The sequence below is a fragment of the Ursus americanus genome, chromosome 18, assembly GCF_024610735.1.
Source record: "Ursus americanus isolate L20-20 chromosome 18, mUrsAme1.1.p, whole genome shotgun sequence".
Lineage (NCBI taxonomy): Eukaryota > Metazoa > Chordata > Mammalia > Carnivora > Ursidae > Ursus > Ursus americanus.
The window spans coordinates 26121293-26142887 of NC_142144.1; the positions used below are offsets into that span (position 1 = coordinate 26121293).

Sequence of the window (21595 nt, forward strand, 5' to 3'; positions counted from 1 at the left end):
TACTAAATACCACAGCATGCAGACAGAAAGGCACAGGCTTCAACCCCAGGGGTATAATCTTTCATTCTCTCCCTTTTTTTGTTTTGTTTTGGACACTATCCCCTTTTTGGGACCTCAACTAAGTCACTGAGCCTCACTAAGCTAACAGGAATATGGTGTAGTGAAAAGAAGAAAAAGGACTGGTCTCAAAAGTGAGGACTCAAACATCAGTCCTATCTCTCATATTGTCTCTATAACAGAGCTAGGTATTAGTTTCTGAATCTTTAAAGTCTCTGAAAACAAAGTACCAAAAAATTGAGGCACCATTATGTTTCATGTGTTTGTATTGGTGGCTGCTTTCTTGGTACTCTATATCATAGCCACTATCATTTGAAACTGGAGAGTAATTTGTGATTAATATCATATCATTTACCTTTACAAGGAAGTAAGGGATAAAATACTTTAAAATTCTATACATAAGAACTTTGATTACTTATCACATATGACAGTTCCAATGTCAAGAAATAGTGCTACGTACACTGGAGACAGAAATGAAAAATATTCACTGTTTCCCACATTGAACACCATATAAAAGGCAGGATATGAAATTTTGGTAGGCTTCCACTATTTAATTTCCATCTCTCTCCCTTTCCCTCCAGTTCTTTGTTCCATACATTTATTTCTAAAGTTGGTCAAAAAGTGCTATAGCAAGCCAAAAAAATTAGTAAACAATTGTTCAACGTGTCATTTTTTTTTTTTTTTAAATCTAGACTTTTCCTCTGGAGCTCTTACCCTCCTTAGTAACCACTCCAGTGGTATGGAATAACCTTAGAAAAGCTGTGACCTATAGCCATTTAAGGGACAAATTTTATTCTGGGTCTCCCTGAAAGTCAGAATCAATGTTCAGTAGCTCAGGGTTGAGTTTCAGTCTATCCTCACCCCAAGGGGTTTACCTCACAGTGAGAACTTTTTTTTTTTTTTTTTTTTAATAATCCCAACACAACAAACTGCTGGGATTTATTTTTTTTAAGGATTGTATTTATTTATTTATTTATTTATTTATTTGAAAGAGCGAGAATGAGCAGAGGGAGGAGCAGAGGGAGAGGGAGAAGCAGGCTCCCTGCTGAGCAGGGAGCCCCATGTGTGGCTCAATCCCAGAACCCTGGGATCATGATCTGAGCTGAAGGCAGACAACCACCCAGGCTCCCCTCACAGTGAGAACTCTTGAAAGGATTAAAATCAACTTAGTCTTTCTCTACAAACACTAAGTACCGATGAAACGGTACTTCCCCATTATTGAGCAATAATCTATTCCCTGAGTAATCTGTGGGCAAATCTCATTGATGCCTATGTATTTATACTAGATTGCAATTTATAAACTAACATCCACTAGAGACTATAAGGCCATCATTTCAGTCTATTTTACCCATCTGAACACCATTAGTTCATAAAAGATGAACTAATGAAAACCAATTTTGTAATCCTAATTTCTCTAACTTAAAATTCTTACTGCTGGGAATTCCAAGTATGTGTATGCATGTGCCCATGCACTGGGGAAGAAGTGCTACCATACATGAAATGCGTCCTGTCGCAGTCTTGAATTTCAGATGTTAAGCTGTATAAATATCTATGATCTTACCTTTGGTCTCTAGAGTCACTGGATCAGAATACTCTCCAGCTACAGCTTTGTTACAAGCTCGTACTCTGAAATTCATATACTTTGAATCAAACTTCAAGCCTGAAAAAATGAAAATGGTTTTCAGATATGAAAAATAAAGGGATCTACTCCAAATGTATGAGTATGAACCGTCATACAGACACTTTTCCTCCTTGGAACTATCTCTTTACTCCAGGAGAGTGCATGTTTATGTTAAAACGATGATAATGCCTCAAATAAGAGGAATCATGATTTATCTATTGCTTTCTTCAAAACAAATAAATTATATACAGTTTATCAATGTGGATTTTTTTTTAAGCCTAGTGATAAAAAGGTACTCTCAAGCCTTGTTAAAAGTAATGTTTTATTCAAGGAGAAATGCTACTGGAAAGAAGACATCCTAAAGAATTTTTATATTTATGAAACATTGTCTTTTTATGTGAAAATGAATTTAAAGAGAAAGTAAAGCATAGGAATTAATAGTAAACTCTGAAGTTAGTCAAGTCTAGATTAAAATCTCAATCCATTGCATGCCTGGCTGGCTCAATCAGTACAGCATGCAACTCTGGTTCTCAGAATTGTAAGTTTGAGCCCCACGATGAATGTAGAGATTACTTAAAAAAAATAAAATAAAATCTTTAAAATTCCAGTCCAAAAATTACTAGCTATGGGACCGTCAACAACTTGACAGAGTCAATTTTTGTATCTGCAAAACAGAAATGATAAAACCAACTTTGTAATTGTAAAAATTAAATGAGATGTATTGTGTAATACACTTCAGCCCAACTCCTGACAAACAGTAAGTGCTCAATAATGGTAATGTTACTGCTCATGCATAACAAGTGTTGAACAACTCTGGAAACATCTGGCCATTTCAAATACCCAAAATCCCCTAAATGTGGAAATACCTTTTGTGTGTGTGTGCATAAATACCTTTTTAAAGACTTTTAAAAGGCTAACACAAATTTCTAATACCAAGTCACAGCTCTGTAAATATTACTGTGAAGCTAATCATAAAAAGGTAAAAGCAACAGTATTCACAGTACCACTGAAATTTAGGGTAGTACGTACACCTAGAAAACTGACAGCTTTTTTGTTAGAAAATCAAGGTTAAAATTAAATGTTATTCTGAAATATTATTTCCAGAACACCTTCATGTTTGTTTTACATATACTGTTTTACCAGATTACAAATATCCAGAAGTAATTAAAATGAAAGTTTTCCTGATATTTTAAGAGAAACTTACTTCTATAATGAATTATAGAGAAAGTCAGCTTGGCTAAAGAAACTTAATCTTTTAAAGTAACTCAAAATATTTTTCACAATTACATTTACTTTCTGAGAATGAGATTCATGAAATGCAGTCCTTTTACCTGATAGTGTATACTCAGTACCCTTAATATTATCAATTATTTCCCAACATCGCTCATCCTTTACACGTGGAAGTCCATCAAAATTAGTTTTCCGATGTTCCAGTATAAAATGATCAATCTTATTATCTTCTTCTGGCATTCTCCAAGCTACTGTTACAGAATTGTCAGCCACCAAACACTCTACTGGATCTATCTCTGGAGCTTTAGGGACTGAAGAAAAAAAAGGTTCATTTCTCATTTATTATAGTACTCATCCAATATTTATGTTTGTCATTCAAACTGCTTTTTTCATGTTGCTTTTCAGTGGTGCAACTGAATAAGGCTAAGAGAAAGGATAAGCTAATAAATGTGAGATAACTATTTTTCAAAGTTCCATTTAAAAATTCATATTTGAAAGTCTTTTTTTATAGACTTATTCAAAGGTTATGAAAATCCTAGTTGGCAAAAAGCAATTCAAACATGCCAAAGATACAGAATCAAGAATAACTTATTTCTCAACACATACTTCTTAATCTGCTACTTCAAACAGCTGTAGACTATAGATTAAATCAATAATGACAAAATAGAAAAGTCTGCTTTGAATCAATGATTAAAGTAATGTAAGATATTTTCAATGTATTTTTAAAATCTTATTTATAGGGGCGCTTGGGTGGCAAAGCGGTTAAGCATCTGCCTTTGGCTCAGGGCGTGATCCCGGCGTTATGCGATCGAGCCCCACATCAGGCTCCTCCGCTATGAGCCTGCTTCTTCCTCTCCCACTCCCCCTGCTTGTGTTCCCTCTCTCGCTAGCTGTCTCTATCTCTGTCGAATAAATAAATAAAATCTTTAAAAAAAAATAATAAAAATAAAAAAATAAAATCTTATTTATAAAATAATTGTAATTTATCATCACTAAAAAAAAATGAACCCCCCAACCCCCCAAAAACACTTCAGGATTTTCAGATGTTTCTGCAAAGAGTTCTATGATTCATTAAAATAAACCAGGGTAAATGAGCCATAACTAACATGTATGAACAGTAATTCATTTCTTTTCCATAGAAGAGATTTTCCATAGCTCCTCAACATCAACAGGTGTTCCATGTGCAAAACAAGAGACTTAATTGAAGAACATGATCCTCCAGTGATATACATGTGTCTAAAATGTATGAAACTACAAATATTGTATTTAAGCATTCTGTCACTAAAAAGAGTTTTAAAAGACTTACTCCAAGTATACAAGGCTGGTTCAACATTCTAAATCAATTAATGTAATTGATCACATTAGAAGAAAAATCGTATGACCATATCAACAGAGAAAAAAATATTTGACAAAATTAACACCCACTCATGACAAAAACTCAGCAAACTAGAATATAGGAGAACTTTACTTGATGAAGAACACTTGCAAAAAACCTAGTTAACACCATAATGCTGAGAAACTAGATACTTTTCTTCTAAGGCAAGTCTCCTTTCACCACTCCTATTCAACACTGTACTAGAAGTTCTAGCTAAATGCAATAAGATGAGAAAAGGAAGTAAAAGGTATACAGATTAGGAAGGAAGAAATAAAACCTTCTTTGTTCACTGATGGCATCAATGTCAATGTAGTATATCTGAAGAATCAAGAAAAAAAATTCCTGGAACTAACAAGCCATTATAGCAAGGCTGCAGGAACAAGGGATGTACAGGCAGAGTAGAGGGGAATTTTAGAGCAGTGAAACTATTCTGTATGATAATGTCATGGTGGATATGGGACATTATACATTTGTCAAAATCCAAAGAACTGTATAACACAAAAAATGAACCCTAATGTAAACTATGAGCTTCAGTTAATAATAATGTAATTGGGGGCGCCTGGGTGGCACAGCGGTTAAGCGTCTGCCTTCGGCTCAGGGCGTGATCCCGGCGTTGTGGGATTGAGCCCCACATCAGGCTCCTCTGCCATGAGCCTGCTTCTTCCTCTCCCACTCCCCCTGCTTGTGTTCCCTCTCTCGTTGGCTGTCTCTATCTCTGTCAAATAAATAAATAAAATCTTTAAAAAATAATAATTAAAAAAAAATAATGTAATTGGTTCATCAATTGTAACAAATGTACCACACTAATGATAGGGTAAATTGTATTTAGGGGAGGAAGGGGATACATGATAAGTCTCCGTGTAATCTACTCAATTTTCCATAAACCTAAACTTGTTCTAAAAAACAAAGTATTAATTTTTAAAAAGATTTATTTAATTTAGAGAGAGAGAGAGAGCACGAGCAAGAGAGAGAGTGTGTGTGCACACGCGCAGTGGGGAGGAGCAGAGATAATCTCAAGCAGACTCCACATCCAGTGCAGAGCCCGATGTGGGGCTCTATCTCAGGACCCTGAAATCATGACCTGAGCCAAAATCAAGAATTGAGGCACCCCACAAAGTATTAATTTTTAAAAACTATGACAACAAAGGAATTATATACAAAAGCTAAAATGCAAAGCAATGTGGAACTTAACAAATAACAAAGTAAACCAATTATTTTACATCTTAGATAAAATAATCAAGACCAAGATGAGTCCTCGGGGAGCCTGGGTGGCTCAGTCAGTTAAGTGTCTGTCTCTTAATTTCAGCCCTGGTCTTGATCTCAGAGGCATGAGTTCAAGCCCTGTAGCCTAGCATCAGGCTCCACCAAGCTCTTTAAAAAAAAAAAAGAAAGAAAAAGACCACGATGAAAAGAATTTGATGTAAATTTTATATCTTCAAGCCTAACAAATAAGAAAAGGAGGAAGGGAGAAAAATGGGACAACTGATCTCCATTAACTATAGTCTCCAAATTTCAACTCTTGTATGTGTGTGATTGTACAATAAATATTTAGAATCTGATATACATTATTAGTAAGACAAAAGACAACCAAATAAATATTTATCATTTGTCATTACTGTTAATTTCCTTCATCTGTTTTGTAGGGTTCTTGTCCCTATAACAAATAAAAGATGCTAATCTCTATTATTGAAACATAAGCAATACAGACTACTATTCATTGTCAAGAGAATAAACCACAGGCATTTATGAATTTAATACGCTCTGCACTGCCTACACGTGAGGCCTATGGCATGTAGCAATTTCATAATTTTGCTGAGTCAAAAACCTGTACTTAGGGGCGCCTGGGTGGCTCAGTCGTTAAGCGTCTGTCTTCAGCTCTGGGAGTGATCCCAGAGTCCTAGGATCAAGCCCCACATCGGGCTCCCCCGCTGGGAGCCTGCTTCTTCCTCTCCCACTCCCCCTGCCTGTGTTCCCTCTCTCTCTGGCTGTGTCTCTCCCAGTCAAACAAATAAATAAAATCTTCAAAAAAAACCAAAAAAACAAACAACAACAACAAAAAAACCCTGTACTTACAGTTCCAAGACGCTGATAGAAAGCAAGAATCGTTTAATTTGTAAGCAGGCCCAGCAACACCCCACTATCTACATCTTAATTCAGCTCCCATTCCAGTAAGAATGTACTGGCAAGTAGATACTTCTTTCTTGTGAATAATGGCCCCCAAAAGAGAACAAACTGCTAAAAGTGGCAACTAAGGTAAAAATGAAAAAAAAAAAAAAATCCAAGAAAGAAGAGTGGTACATCAAATTAAGGTTTACTTGGATCTAAAATGTGGAAAGTTCACCCAAGATTCTATACAGAATTAAGAGAAGCATTCATCACATGAGGGAGAGAACTTCAGGGGAAGATGAAAGGTGGTACACTTATAACATAAAATATTACTTAGGAATGCAGAACTCTCTTTGAAAATGAGAATGGAAAGTAATTCACAGCAATTTCCATAAAGTAACATTTAACCGGCAATAGTGTGGAAATTAGTTCAAGAATTTGACATTCTCCGCATGTGAATGTGAAAGGACAAATGGCATCAACATTGCCACAGGCATGTTTCTCTTCTCGGCTGTAGAAGCTCAGAGAGGAGAAGGATATAAATTCTTAAGTTTCAATGTATAAAAAATAGCTTAGGGTAGAAGAAAATGACTGTAGTTATTATCACCCATCGTCATCACTTCCATTTTCAGACTCAAGTAAGTCTACAATTCATATTACTATACATAATACAGTGTAGGGTTGATTTTTGTGGTGTTTATGGAATGGGTTACTAAAGGATGAAGGTATTCGTTTTTCTAAATTAATCTGACTCCATCTTATGGGAAATTCTTATGCTACAGCAGAGTAAAAAATTAGTGATATGAATTCATCTTTCATAAATTTTAACAACCTACTATATTTTTCCTTTCAGACGAAACTCCTCCACAAAAGGATTTCTTATTTTTTATTATATCTCATTGCTTTAGACTGTCTTAACAGTTTGCCAAAAGAGGACATCCTACCTGTGCATGCACTCTACTTGACTATATAGTAAAGATGGCCTTGGTCTGTCAAGCCATCACAGAAAACCCAAGAGAAAGAAAGTAATGGTGAGAAGATTGCCTTTTAATACTTTTTTTCAAAAAATCAAAATAATAATACTCATGTGTACATTCACAATCCACCACTCCTGACTCTCCTTCTGAATTTAGAAGTAGTGTGAATTACAATATAATAGTAATTCTGAAAGGCCAATTTACAGGTAGATATCCACTGACAAGTATACCTTCTTCCTCTAGTCTACACCTATGGTGCCTTCTCTCATCTTTTCCTTCTATGAACTCCTCTAGAACTTCTGACCTGTACCACACAAGTTAATACTTCACTTATATGATCCTTATTAGTTCCATTATAGTTTCATGACTACTAACCTGTCTTTACAACCATATTTTAAAGTCCCTGACCAAATATTCAGAGAGATCAACATTCTCTATTCAAAAACAGCTAACCTCCAAAAATTAAAGCCAGTTCTAACTAGAATCTGTAAGTAAAAAGCACCTGTAAATAAGTAAAAAAGCATCTGATCCCTCAAATCACTATGTCTTAGCTAAAAAGAGAATACCAACAAAAGGTACTTAGTTGGCTCTCTCACACATGTGGAAAATAATTTGGGACACAATTTCAAATGGTTTTGGCTACTGGAATATCCTATTAATACTCTAATAAACCAATGTTAACATATTATTACTGGAAATAAAAGTCCATCTGAGCCAACAACCACAACTACACTGGTAATGACAGCAGCTGATATGTTGCTGAGTGTTAAGTATGTGCCAGGTACTATTTTCAAGTGATTTAGAGGTTTCAATTCTTTTAATCATACAAACCCATGAAGAAGAACATAACATTTTAAAGATGAAGAAAATGAAACAAAGTTAAATAATTTGTTCAAGGTTCACAGCAAGTAAATGGCAGTCAGGATTCAAGTCCAAGTCCAGTCCCAGAACCCACTGTTAACCATCATGATATATATTGCTTCTCTCTGCCAAACTAACAATAAAAGATATCCCTTTAATTGGATTCTCAAAATGGAATTTTTACTATCAGTAAAATAATTCTCTAAAAATAAAGACTAGCAAATTTAATTATTCCTTAGCTAAATGAAGAAAACAACCTACACTATACTTCTTAATATTTATATTTCAAAGTTCATTACAAAAAAACACTTTACATGTAATATATGTACATACTTACCTGGCAAAAACTTCAAAGTTTGCAGCATCTGTCTTTCCTGAGAAAAATCCACCATTAAATGAGTCATGTTGTCACTGACCTTTGGTTTCAACGAAAGGCGAAAGGCTGAAGCCATTGTTACTCTACGGTAAACATAAATATACTTTTAAAAAAATAAAAGAATGGGGAGTATACCATATTTAATTTATAAAGGAAAAGATAGAAGTTATTTCACTTTAGTGATTTCAGAAACGATAACAAAGGTAACAAAGCTAAAAAGAAATTTGTTCTCAGAGTCTTTGGAAAATTAATTTAAAAACTGTAAAATGTTTTTAAATTTAGGTATTTAACATAACTTTAAGCAACTTTCCTCCAGGCAGTTTTATAAAATTACACACAAAAATATCACAAGAGAAAATATCCCATATAAATCATCGTTTGAACAGACCCAGCAGGTATCTGAACCTCTGTACACTCAATCTCACTGACTTCCTGATGCCAACCTCACTCCTTCTCATATGCCAAATAATGAACTGTACATTCTCCTTAATAGTCACAACTACTCGATGTATCCTTAATTTAAGAGTAAAAGTACACTGACCACCTATTGTACAGCCTGGTGCTAAAGATAGGGAGGGCACGGATGAGAAAGGAGAGATGTGTAATCACAATTTTGAATACCATGCTAGTAGGTATCGACAACAGCTATATGGAAGGATATAAGGAGAAACAGCCTTGTGAAACCATATGCCATGGAAATAATAGTTCCACAAATATTAACAGATGAATGTGGTATAAAAAACAACAAAAGAAAAAAAAAACAATAAAAGAAAGAAGCCATACCAGACCTCATTTTACCCAAAGTATGGGGGCACTGTTCTGTCAATTAAAACTGGAGATTAAAGGAAATTCTCATATTTTAGTAATTTGTCATTTTATCTCAAATTTCAATTTTTCATATCACAGTAAATTTCCACAAATATCACAAAGTAACTTCCTTATTATCTTTGGTCAAAGAATGATACAAAAGTACTATCAATGGATGTTGTCCTGCTAGCACACAACTTGGGAGAAGCAGTAAATAGAGCTGAGGAACAAAAGGAATACCAGGCCTAGTCATTCAGATCTGCCAAATCTACCCAGGGATATGTGGTATGAAAGACATCAAACTCGTTGCTGTATTCAGTTATTTTGGGATAAAAAATGTCAAACTGTTGTTGTATTCAGTTATTTTCACTTTAAAAGTAGGAAAGTAATCACTTTATTAATAACAATGAGTCAACAGTTGATCTATTGATCAAGAAGAACGTGCTATAGTGAAATACAACTTATGGGGAAGTGAACTCACTGAAAGCCAAGAATAAATCTGAATATTTCACACACATTACTTTAAGCTGTTAGTTCTTAATAATTAAATTTCAGATGATATCAATAAGAAGTTAGGAACAAAGGCTAAGTCTTACTTTGTTCTTTAAAGCCCCAAGTATCTTTTGATTTGAAGACTTCTGAAAGAGCTATATTCAGAAAGGTGCTTAGTAAATGACCACTGAATCAATGAATGGGTTTGAACCTACTTGGATGCTTCTAAACCTATTTAAATATTTGTTGAGAACTGTTGAAAAAAATATCTTTTGGTGTTTTAGGGAATTTAAATCTGAAACTTTATCTACAAAACTTGATTTTAATCACTATGGCCTCAAAGAAAAAGAATGTCCTCCAAAAGTGCATTATAAAGGTCTATCAAAACCTAAAAACCAAGAATAATGACCTTTATTTTCTAGTCAATAAAAATTTCAGTCTCCATAAATCAACTTAGATGTACAACAATGCTATAATCTTTCAAAAGAGTGAATTTTTTATTTTTAAACTGAATACATTTAGATAATTGTGCCTGAAAGCCCAAATCAACCTAAAATCCACAGATAATTCTCTAACATTACAGGATCCATATGGTTAGGAATGTTTTAATTCACCTTGACTTTCTTGCTTTATTTCCTATAGTACAGGTGAAATACAAAGATCCTTTCCCCTTAGTTTCCTTTTTACAAAGAAAAAATAACTGCAAAACATATGGATGAACACTTTGAATTTCCTCAAAGTATCCATCTAATTAATTTGACTCACCCTTTCATGATCCCTTTCTTTCAAGAACCGTAAGTCCATAACAAACCTCAACTAATCATCTTCCAACATTACTAAAAGCACCCATAAGTACATACTAGTGATCTATAAAGTTATAGAGATCTGCTATTATCTTTTCATTTCAGTTTTTCCTTAGTTTTTCCTGTCACTCCCACGTTTAGTTTTTACTTAGTTTTACTTAGTTTTAAATTTAAAACTAAGCTAGTTCCTTAGCTTAGTTTTTCCTGTCACTCCCACTTTTCTCCTGCATAACTTCTATCACAACAAATGATAAATATTCAGTTCTCAGGATGCTTTTATTTTTATATATTTGATTGCTCAGGTATGTTACACACTCTTCCTTAAAATTCCACTTCTGCCCTTAATATAGGGGAATAATCCTTTCTTCCATTAGCAAAAATTATTTTACTATGACTATATATTTCAATTATCTTATATCATAAATGGCAATGATAGAAGCGTATTTCCTGGGACAGCACCTTGTATGTATATGTATGTATGTATGTATGTATGTATCTATCTATCTATCTATCTATCTATCTATCTATCTATCTATCATCTATATCAGAGAAACCTAGACATTTTGAAGTTAAAAATCAAGTTTAAAAAATTAAGCCAAGACCCAGAAGTGTTCTTGGGCGGTAGGTAAAAATTTCATGGGTAGCCAAAATGAATAACGTATAGGCTTTGGGTGGGGGAGGAGTTTGTCTTGACAGAGAAAAGGAACCCTGACTCCTGAGATCACCTGGAAACGGATGAAATCGAGCCAAGAAATGGGCTTAGAAGAGGCAAAGAAGTCAAGCTTCATTGAAGCTTTGCATTCAACCATGAAAATTCATCATTAAATTCTGACAAACCAGATTTGTTTGTCAGGGGTAAGGACAGGATTCTTGGAAGCACAGAACCATATAGATTCCTAGGAGAGGACAAGAGAAGATCTTGCAAAGGTTCTCGCAAAGTCCTTGGATAGGCCAAAGCTTGATTAGGAAATGACTTCTAATCCAAAAAGTCAGAGACCATAGCAAGACTTAGTGAAGTAAGTGGCTAAACAGAAGAATAATCTAGCCACAGTGAAAGATGGATTACATGTAGCAAATTCCAGCAGATACAACCCAATTATACCTTATCCAAAAACTGACCTACCTAGCATCCACTCCTCATACAGCCAATACTTTTTACCTTCAAACTCTCATAATCACCCTTCAATATCCAGGATTGATAAGACAATCCATGTCTTTAACCATTCCCTGATAATAAAATATTCCAAAACTACATAAAAATTAGTTTTTGTGCTAAGAGTGCTATAAGTGCCATGTGAATCTTGCCTCTAGTAAATAAGAGACCATCAGAAAAACAGAATTGAAGGCTTCAGCCAAAATTAACAACGGACACACTGGTTTTCACACACTCCATGATGAATAATTTTGTGAATTATCTGATGAAGAATAAATAATTTAATCTAGGATTCAGAGTGGTGCTTTGAAGAGCTATGACTTTCAGAGAATCTCAAATCCTCAAAGAAAGAAACATTAAGTGAAAATCTCACTATAGTCAATGCTCAGTGATTAGCCAGGAAGATCAAAACCATCCCTTCTGTGGTCACTCAATCCAGAACTGCCAGTAGCTCTTTTAGCCCTTTGGTGTATTCATTAGAGCAAGTACTAATTACCTTTGTTAATCCTGGCTCTACCAATGAGAAAGACCTTTTAAGACAGTCTTTCATCATTTTCTTTAATTTTCTCTTCCCACACATTAGATAGTAGTGGCATGAGAAACAGAAAGAGATGGCACCAGGAACAGGATGGAATGAGAATACAAAGGTGTTAAACAGGAGAGCAGTGAAATAGGAGAGCTTCAGCTCTTAAGGACTATTAAAAATGCTATGACTTCTCAGAAAATAAGACATACTTATAAAATTTATGAACAACAAAAAAACACATTCCAGGAATATATCTATTTTTAATTATCCAAAATGGGTCTCCATCCATTCATAGCTAATTAAGAACTGTACTAAAACTAACTATATTATACCAGAAATGAAATTCTTTTGGAAGTACATAATTGTCCACAATTATATTTTTAAGAAAATCTTGGTGATATATTGTTTATTCTAGAAGATATACAAAAGAGATTTTCTTTTTTTTGTACATGGCCATTAGGTATTTTTATTTTAACCAACGAAAGTCTAATAAGAAACTCTCGAATTTCATTTCTGACTTCAATATTGATACTTATATAAAAATGTAGGTTTTATACCATACCTATCCTTGATCTGTCTGGCAGCCTTGGAGCAAATCAGGGAGAAGAGAAAGAAGGCAGTTAGTGCTTTTCATGCAAGTTTCAATGGCAGTGACATGCAAGAAAAGTTAGGATATAAACCCTGGAATAGATTAGTTCACAGTCACCAAAACATGAATTACAGGAAATTTGTACAGTTCACATCAGCTTGCATAATGTGATGTTAGAACTATAGTAAAAAAAAAAAAAAAAAAAAAATCCAGACCCCATATAAATCACCTTAAAAAGAGAAAAATTAAACACTTCAAACTAATTCCAGATGACTATGCATGTTTTTCCTTACCTTAAGATTATCAAAATACACCTCCACTTCCAATTCAGTCTGACACTCCTCAACTAGAACAATCAATCTCCTTCATGGGGCACACATTTCTATGCAATCTAATGGTTTTCTTATACATTTCAAATCTGCTCTCCAATTTTTCTTCAATGATCTCCTTCACCACTTCATCATGGTTGTTCCAAGTTTTCTCTATATGCCTTCCCTGGGCAAAGACTGCATTTTGAGAGCTTGCCTGCTAACATATAAAACTGGACCGCAGTTCTTCAATCCTTCACCCCAAAGAGCAACGTTATGACAAAAATTCAGACAAGGAGAAACCAGAGAAATACTTCCGGCAATAAGGTCTTTCCCTGAGATGACTTCATAGAAGCTGCTAACTTAAATCTACTCAGCATGAGATATCTTTTTTTTTTTTTTTTTTTTGAGAATGCTAGCACAAGTTTAGGAAAGGGCACAGCTACCTTGGTGCTGTACAGTATACAGAAAAACAATAAAAAAATATACACGAAACCCACTGTCCCCTTCACATTTATATATAATATATTCAACAAAAGTTTTTTCCCCCCAAACTGACCACCATAATTGACAATGCATCCAATATAAACTAGGGCTGTTTTGCTCTACACTCTATCTTTGGCCTAGCATAAAGCTTGGCACATGGTAGTATTCATAATTATTAAATTTAATTGAACACTAATTTGATATAGCAATGTTGCTGTTTCTTCAATTCTAATATTGTTCTTATTGGTATTATCATTTTTATATCCATCCTAAAATATTCTGGTCTGAGTACCTTTCTACACAAAAAACCAGAACTGACATTTAGGAGATCATCATATGACACATTTCCAACACTACCACAATCAATTGTGAGACCTGTAGACTAATCATTCTCTTTCCTTTATTAAGAAATTGTAGTCCTTACTGTTTCTAAAGATCCTTTCCAAGCTCCACATTCTACAGCAAACAACCCAATTTGTGGCATTATGTGTCTTAAGTCATAACGCTACTTTGGTACTAGGAATAAGAAATGTTAGGCAAGTCAATTACACTCATTTTTTAAAAATTATTGTCATTACAGCAAGAATTACAACCAAAGATTTTAATATAAATGTCAGGAGAGAGAAAGAAGAAACTCCTCTGCTCTTGTTGTTTCTTTATATACGGAGAAGTGCCATTAGCACTACTCCTTTAGCCTCTCTCTATTCCTTCATTTCTCTGTGTGAGGTAAAAGGACTTAATCTGATTATAGTTTGAAAGGAGAAACCAGAAATAAGTAGCTCAGCTATTTTCCCTCTTTCTGGCAGCTTGCTTGTCTACAGAGAACATATACTCTTCTTTCCCTCTACATAGGAAGTTTCACAGAAACAGACTCTCACACACATACACAGAGCTGAGGCACCCTTGTATTGACCATACCTGAATGGGCAAGTCTCACTAACTCTAGGATTAATATTACAATGCTTGCCCACTGATATAAGCTAAATTCTCCAATATCATTTGACTGGTATTTGGCTTCTTATCAGCTTTATTGTTTTATCTTATTTCCCAACTGGTTTAGAACTTGGTTAAAAGAATGTTACTTACCAATCATTCACAAAGAACCCAACAATAAGAAGACCATAACTGTCTTTTTTTTTTTTAGCAGAGATTTTCTTTCATCTTTCAAGAACATTATACAGTATATATGTTTAATTTCCTTACAACAATTTTTTAAAAGTGATCTCTACACCCAATGTGGGGCTCAAACTCACGACCCTGAGATCAAGAGTCACATGCTCTACTGACTGAGCCAGCCAGGCACCGCCAATACTGTCTTTTAAACTGACCATAATGATTCAATTTTGTGTCTAGTATTACTTAACTTAGTAAGGTGCCATTTTTTGGTGTGTCTGTGTACAAGTGTGCACGTGTGCACATGCATGTAAAGCTTTCTTGTTATCATTTAATGTACCAGGCTGCTTGAGACAAACCAGAAAAGGAACAGATGAAAAGCAAATGAAGTTGGAAAAATTATTGTCTTGTGCATTCATATATAAACATACCCAGGTGATCAAACTGAAGACTCAGCGGTTCCTCTTTCATTTAGGTTCGAATTTAACAGTATATACACTGTGTAAATGCAGAAGGGGTTGAAAAAGTTATCCTGTGCAATGTTAAAAGGGTAGAAAGTCTCATATTCTGAAGATACTTCTCTAAAAGGGCCCAATTTTAAGAAACGTCTTAAATTGGAAAATAAATGGTTTAATTTTTTTTCTGGAATTTCTTCTCCCAAAGTAGAAATCTATCCAAAAGATACACATTACCTATTGTTTGATTCCTCTAAGTTTTAATTTCAAGAGTGATGTGTTTTGTCAATTAAACATCTCTGCTTACCAAGTTCCAAATGATTCCAGAATTTACCATTGCTCTATCTCTAACATATTTATTTGCATCTATATAATTCCACTTAGTGAGTTATGAACAGGCCTCAGCTGAATCTTTAGATTTTTGGGTAATACTACTGAATATTATTTGAAAGCCTTCAAGAAGCATTAGCCATATTACCTTGCTCAATATCACTATTTTCTATTTCAATTTCAATCACTATTTCTATTTCAATCTCTACTGAAATCTTGTTTGCCAACACTTCATTTCTCTTTATTCCTATCAGAGATGGCTTCTTTCTCTCTCATTCCCTTCCTCTGTCTCTCAATAAATGTTTTCAAAATAAATCTTACAATTCTGATCCTTTATCAGTTTTAGGAATCTGTCACCTCAAACCAAACTTCCTTAAAAAGACCTACAATAAGAGTATCAGTAGGAGTAATCACAAATGGTTCTTCATAATTACCAGTTAGGTATAAAGAAGTTAAACCAGATCTTTTCCCAATCTCTCGTTTTTAATCTGCTATAAGTAGATATAGAAACTATTTTCTTCCATGAATTTATCAAGCACTCTAAAAATTAAGATCTCATTGTTTCCATATTTTTTCTTAATATGGTCATTTTTCCCTTTACAGAAAGATGTTAGACGCAAAGTACCCTAAAATAACGCTACTGTGGAGCAGCTAACTGAACAGTATTTTCTAAATAGTTAAAACGGGAATAATAATAAAATAAAGAAGTTTAGATCTTGCTTATTGTACTCAATGAGAATCATTTACCCAAAAAGAACAAAATTTGAGATTTCCAAATTTCTTCCCAATCAGCAAAAATTCTAAAACTCCTCAGCAAAAAATATGGAGCATTAGACCAGGGCTCAAGAGATCTGAGTTTCATACCACACTAACCAGCAAGTCCCTTAACTCTTTCAGAATTCAGTTACCTCATCTATAAGGTGCTGAGCACTGAAATATCTCCAAACCCTAAAGTCTATCCTAAGCCATTTTATTTGCACACAGCAACTTTTTAAATTTATCCAAAATAAGCTAAGCGTTTTAACAATCTAATTCTCTGAAATATAGGCTGAAATGAAGAGGCCGCAAGGGAAAAGTTAGTTAAAATCAGAGCATTAATAAAAAGCAACAAAAATAATACAGCTGACCCTTGAACAACACAGGTTTGAACTGCACGGGTCCAGTGATATGCAGGATTTTTACAGCACAGTGCAGTAAATGTATTTTCTTTTCCTTATGATTTTCTTAGTAATATTTTCTTTTCTCTAGCTTATTTTATTGTAAGAATGAAGCATATAATACATATAACACAAAATATGCATTAATTGACTATGTTTTAGATAAGTCTTCTCATCAACAGGCTATGAGTAATTAAGTTGTGGGTGAGTTGAAAGTCACACATAGATTTTAAACTACACGGAGACCAGTGTTCATAATCCCCATGTTGTTTAAGGGTCAACTGTTTATCTGTTTCTAAATAACAACAGAGAAAAATACATTAATACTGTCAAAATGATGAATCCAGCAAAAACTAGACTTCAAAACTGGCATTTGCCTGACAGGATTTGTCTGTAATCTTGATTTGCAGTTAAGCCCAACAGAGTTCCTACTAATACTCTGAATCCCACACAACACTGAAAAACTTTTCAAGTCTTGTCTGTATGTTCACATTGTTTTATACTTCAGATTTTCCTACTAGATTTGGGACAGAAATTTTTGTAATGTTTCCTTGAGACAAACTGAAAATGATTAAGGGGCAAACATACAATACTTTCCCAATACTTTTTGCAATACATAATTGAGACTCCTACCCTCACTCCCAAGGTACCATATTAAGAAATGACTTGGGAAATCAAAGGGACTCAGTCAGAGGAAGTGAAAAAGAGATAGCTTCAAAATGCTATTTTCCTTTTGGCAAAAATACCAGCTTAAAAAAAAAAACAACACTGCAGAGCAGTTGATTCCGTATGTTAAAACTTTTATATTTTCTATATATTTATCTGTTTATAGAAAGAACTACTTTTCAAAAAATATGATTTTAGTCTTCACAAAGCTATAACACATAACTTGAAATAAACTTTGAATACAGTACTGCGTGTATCTGTTCTATGACTAAGCACATTTATATAATAGGAAACTATACTTCCGTAAGACAAACACTCACAAATGAAATAAAGGTGAAAAATTATAGTCTGGGCTATTCTTAACAAATATTTACATTTGTTTTTAATTGCCTTCATAACTGAAATATGCAAGCTTTCAGTGAAGGTCGTCCTCTTCTCTCTCAGCATTCCTGACTTCAACCCACAGAAAGCACTTCTCCCCATACTTCTTCCCTTGAAAACACAGTGAACTTCTACTCCTCTCGTCTGCTCCTCCCAGTGGTCAGAGGCTGACTCTGACTGGACAATATGCCAAAGGTGAGTTACTGTGAGTCTGAAGTAGAAAATACACAAAACCCATTCCCTTTTCATCTGTGATCAAGTGCAGAAGACACCGTTCCCCTTTCACCCCACTCTGTACTTTTTATTCCACTAAAGGCTCCGTATACAGGTAACCATTCACTCCCTTCTAGTCTGACAACTGGGTTATGGGTGGCAATATAGTGAGGAAGTAGATGCTTAGTGACTTGGAAATTGCCCCACAGACTCAGTTCTTTTCAGAAGTAGAATTCAAGTTCTAAATTCAGGGGTGGGAGAATAAAAATAGTAATTTTGTCAAAGGATCCAAGCAATGCTCTGCAGGCCAGTTATTAGCAGAGAAGCCAGGTTTGGTGGGGTTTGGGCTACTTGTCCATCCAGAAATAAAGCAAATGATCCAAATTTCATTCGCTGGTGATCCTTCTTCATGTATTTACTATCAACCAAACTTTTAACAATTAAAAAAATAGTGAAAATAAAACCAATTTGTAATACCAAATTTTTAAAAATTAGTGAAAGTGGGGCGCCTGGGTGGCACAGCGGTTAAGCATCTGCCTTCAGCTCAGGGCGTGATCCCGGCGTTCTGGGATCGAGCCCCACATCAGGCTCCTCCGCTGTGAGCCTGCTTCTTCCTCTCCCACTCCCCTGCTGTGTTTCCTCTCTCGCTGGCTGTCTCTATCTCTGTCAAATAAATAAATAAAATCTTTAAAAAAAAAAAATTAGTGAAAGTATGTTCCAAAATTCTTTCCCATCTGTGCCATTTTTACTCATTAATTTTCAGATTGCCTGATGCTGGGAACACAGCATAGCTTCACATTCAATTCTCATGCTGAGGTACTGCAACGTGATCATTTAAATATTAGTATTTAAAGTACTCTTTTTGAAGATAATGAACTCTGAAAAGACTCATGGGCTGGATTTTAGCCTATGATTTCTTGTACCCATGAATTATTCATACTAATCTGATTTAATCACTTTAATATGGGATATTTATAAACAGTACACCTTAAAAGAATTTTTTCCCAAATATCTAACAATATACTTGATAATTATTCTTCAAATTCTAATAATTAATCTTCAAAGTTATCTTCCCTATTCTGTCAGCAATTAGGTCTTTGAGGCAAGCCTACAGTCCATGCACCTGGCAAAGCAATGGAACTTGGTTTTTGACTTGGAATCAAACCATTATTTGGATACTATTTGGATGTACTAAGAAAATAACTGCAAACAACTCCCAGTTTAGCATTTTTCTTGAACAATAAACTCCAATTTCTAGGTAAGAAACACACATAATTTATTTCACCACATTTCCAAATGGTTTAAGCTATTAAGCAGTACTGCAAAATGCTGGAAAACCAAAAATATAAAAGAAGAAGCAACATGGAACATTAGGAAAATATGTTTAAACCACAATGTGATTTATTTTGTCAGAACCTTTCCAGTTTACAATCAGCTGGGGAAAAGTTTTAACGAAGTTGGAAAGGACAAAGGAAAGAGAAAACAGTAGCCTTTGAGAGAAAGGGGAAAGGACTCTCAAAATAGTGGAAAGGGAAACTTGAGAGAAACAAGCTTGGTCACAGTTTTTCCGAGCACCAATCCCTACTTAAATGCAACTGGGTTCAAGTTGTTTTTGAGTACTTGTGCCCGTGTTTTATGGTTTTCCTGTCTTCTTCTTCCTCACTCTCAGGCTCTCATCTGTTAATTCTTGCTGCTATGATTACATTTGTCATTAACAGCTGCCCCACTCCACTAGAAGGGGACTCTGTTAACAACAAGGAAACTGAAGAAAAAACTAAAAATTTAGTAGCACCATGTATATAATAGTCACTAGATTCTGAAAAAGTACTATGAAAAAAGAACATAAATTCCTGCCCATGAACTCTACGACACTAATTTTGATGAATCAGATATTTTTTGCTTTCTGTATAGTTTTTGGCTATGTTCCAGACATTTGAGGTTATCCCATAAACGTCCTCTAAATAGGTGATGTATCTATCTTCTAAAGTACTTAAGAATGATATATTTTCCTCATAATTCCTTTATAGCAAGTCCTATCAAGTGCAAAGATGAATCTACTTAAAATCTACTGCTAAATTCAAGGATTAATTAGTTCACAGATTTATAGCAAAAGAACTTTTGTTTTGATTCATTTCATTAAAAGGAACCCATTTTAAAAATTCATTTTCAGAATGCAAGGATGTAAGCCACCAAATGTTATCTTCTCAAGGAAGATTTTTCTACCTTCGAGCTCACAGAAGTCATGAAATTATTAGATGGACACAAATGGATTATAAAGCCACCTTTCTAACACTAATGCAGTTCACTACATAGTCCACAAAGACCAAAAAAATATCTGGATAAGATTACTACACAGTATATATTTTCCTAATTATAATAGCCCAAGCTGCCACTTTTCTCACACCATTTTTAAATATATTCTATATCTGTATTCTACATCAAATAGAGATTTGATTTGATAATTTGGTAATCATTTAAAAACGACCCTAGTTAAAATAAAAATTGGATTCTAGAATTCAGAATCTCTTACATACCAGGATCTAGCTTAAAACATTAGCAGTCTTATTATTCTACTGTTTATACTTCATGCCAAATATACCCTTCAAATAAGAGCCTACACTTTCATATTTTAATAAAACATTCAAATAATTACACTAAACAGTGGTACATTTAATAATAAATTTAATAGCAAATTTCACTAGGTTACAGCGCTCATATGTATCACGTGATGTTTTCCCAATCAGTTCATAGAAGGAAAGGAATACAAAACTAGATTTTTAAGAATGTTAATAGGAAATATTAATCTTCTTTACTTAGTCATGAAATATTTATAACAAAGGTATGACTAAGCTAAAATACACAAGTGCCCTTAAAGTAAATGACCAATAGGGATGTAACTGAAAAGGAAAATAATTTGATTCATCTGAATAGAGCACTACAGAGAAATTAAATAATTTGTTTATGACCCCCAAAGACACATCCAGGTGTTCACTTTGGAATAAATGGATAGCATTTTACTTAAGAAATTCGAAGCCTTTTTTAGTATTAGAAACGACTTAATAAATCCAAAATTGAAAGGGAAAACATCATTTTTAAAAATAAGATTCTTCTATTTAAGTGGTTAGTTTAGATTTTTTGGCTGATTTTTTTATACCTTTGAAAATTCTTCAGGTTCCTTTATATCTAATGACCGTGTTGCAAATTCTAGTAGTTCTTCTGAGTTCTCCAAGGCATTATTACATTGGCTGAGCTGACTCTAAAAAACAATAATAAATCATTAAAATAAAATTTCCTATTTCCATGAGAATCTTAAATATATACTGTTATAATGAACTTACAATTTTAATAGCAAAAATTGAACGAAAATATTTTAGAGAGCTATTAAAGCAACATATTCACTAGTCGTATATGTAACAAATTTTATCTTAATATATTGTACTTAACATCTTTCCATAATTTGTCCAAAACAGCTTAAGTGCATAAAGACATAGATATTCTCATCATTTAAAAACA

General features: G+C 34.1%; 1 protein-coding gene across 3 annotated transcripts in view; it reads right to left on the reverse strand.

Moving 5' to 3' along the window:
* FSD1L (fibronectin type III and SPRY domain containing 1 like) overlaps positions 1 to 21595 on the reverse strand; it is a 65273-nt gene that overhangs the window by 21503 nt on the left and 22175 nt on the right. For all 3 annotated transcript variants that reach the window (XM_045780402.2, XM_045780400.2, XM_045780399.2), the window contains exons 4-8: positions 21237 to 21338; positions 12947 to 12969; positions 8565 to 8686; positions 3010 to 3219; positions 1619 to 1717 (exon numbers count right to left, since the gene is read on the reverse strand). In XM_045780402.2, coding sequence (XP_045636358.1) covers positions 1619 to 1717; positions 3010 to 3219; positions 8565 to 8686; positions 12947 to 12969; positions 21237 to 21338 — 556 coding nt within the window. The remainder of the gene's footprint in view (positions 1 to 1618; positions 1718 to 3009; positions 3220 to 8564; positions 8687 to 12946; positions 12970 to 21236; positions 21339 to 21595) is intronic.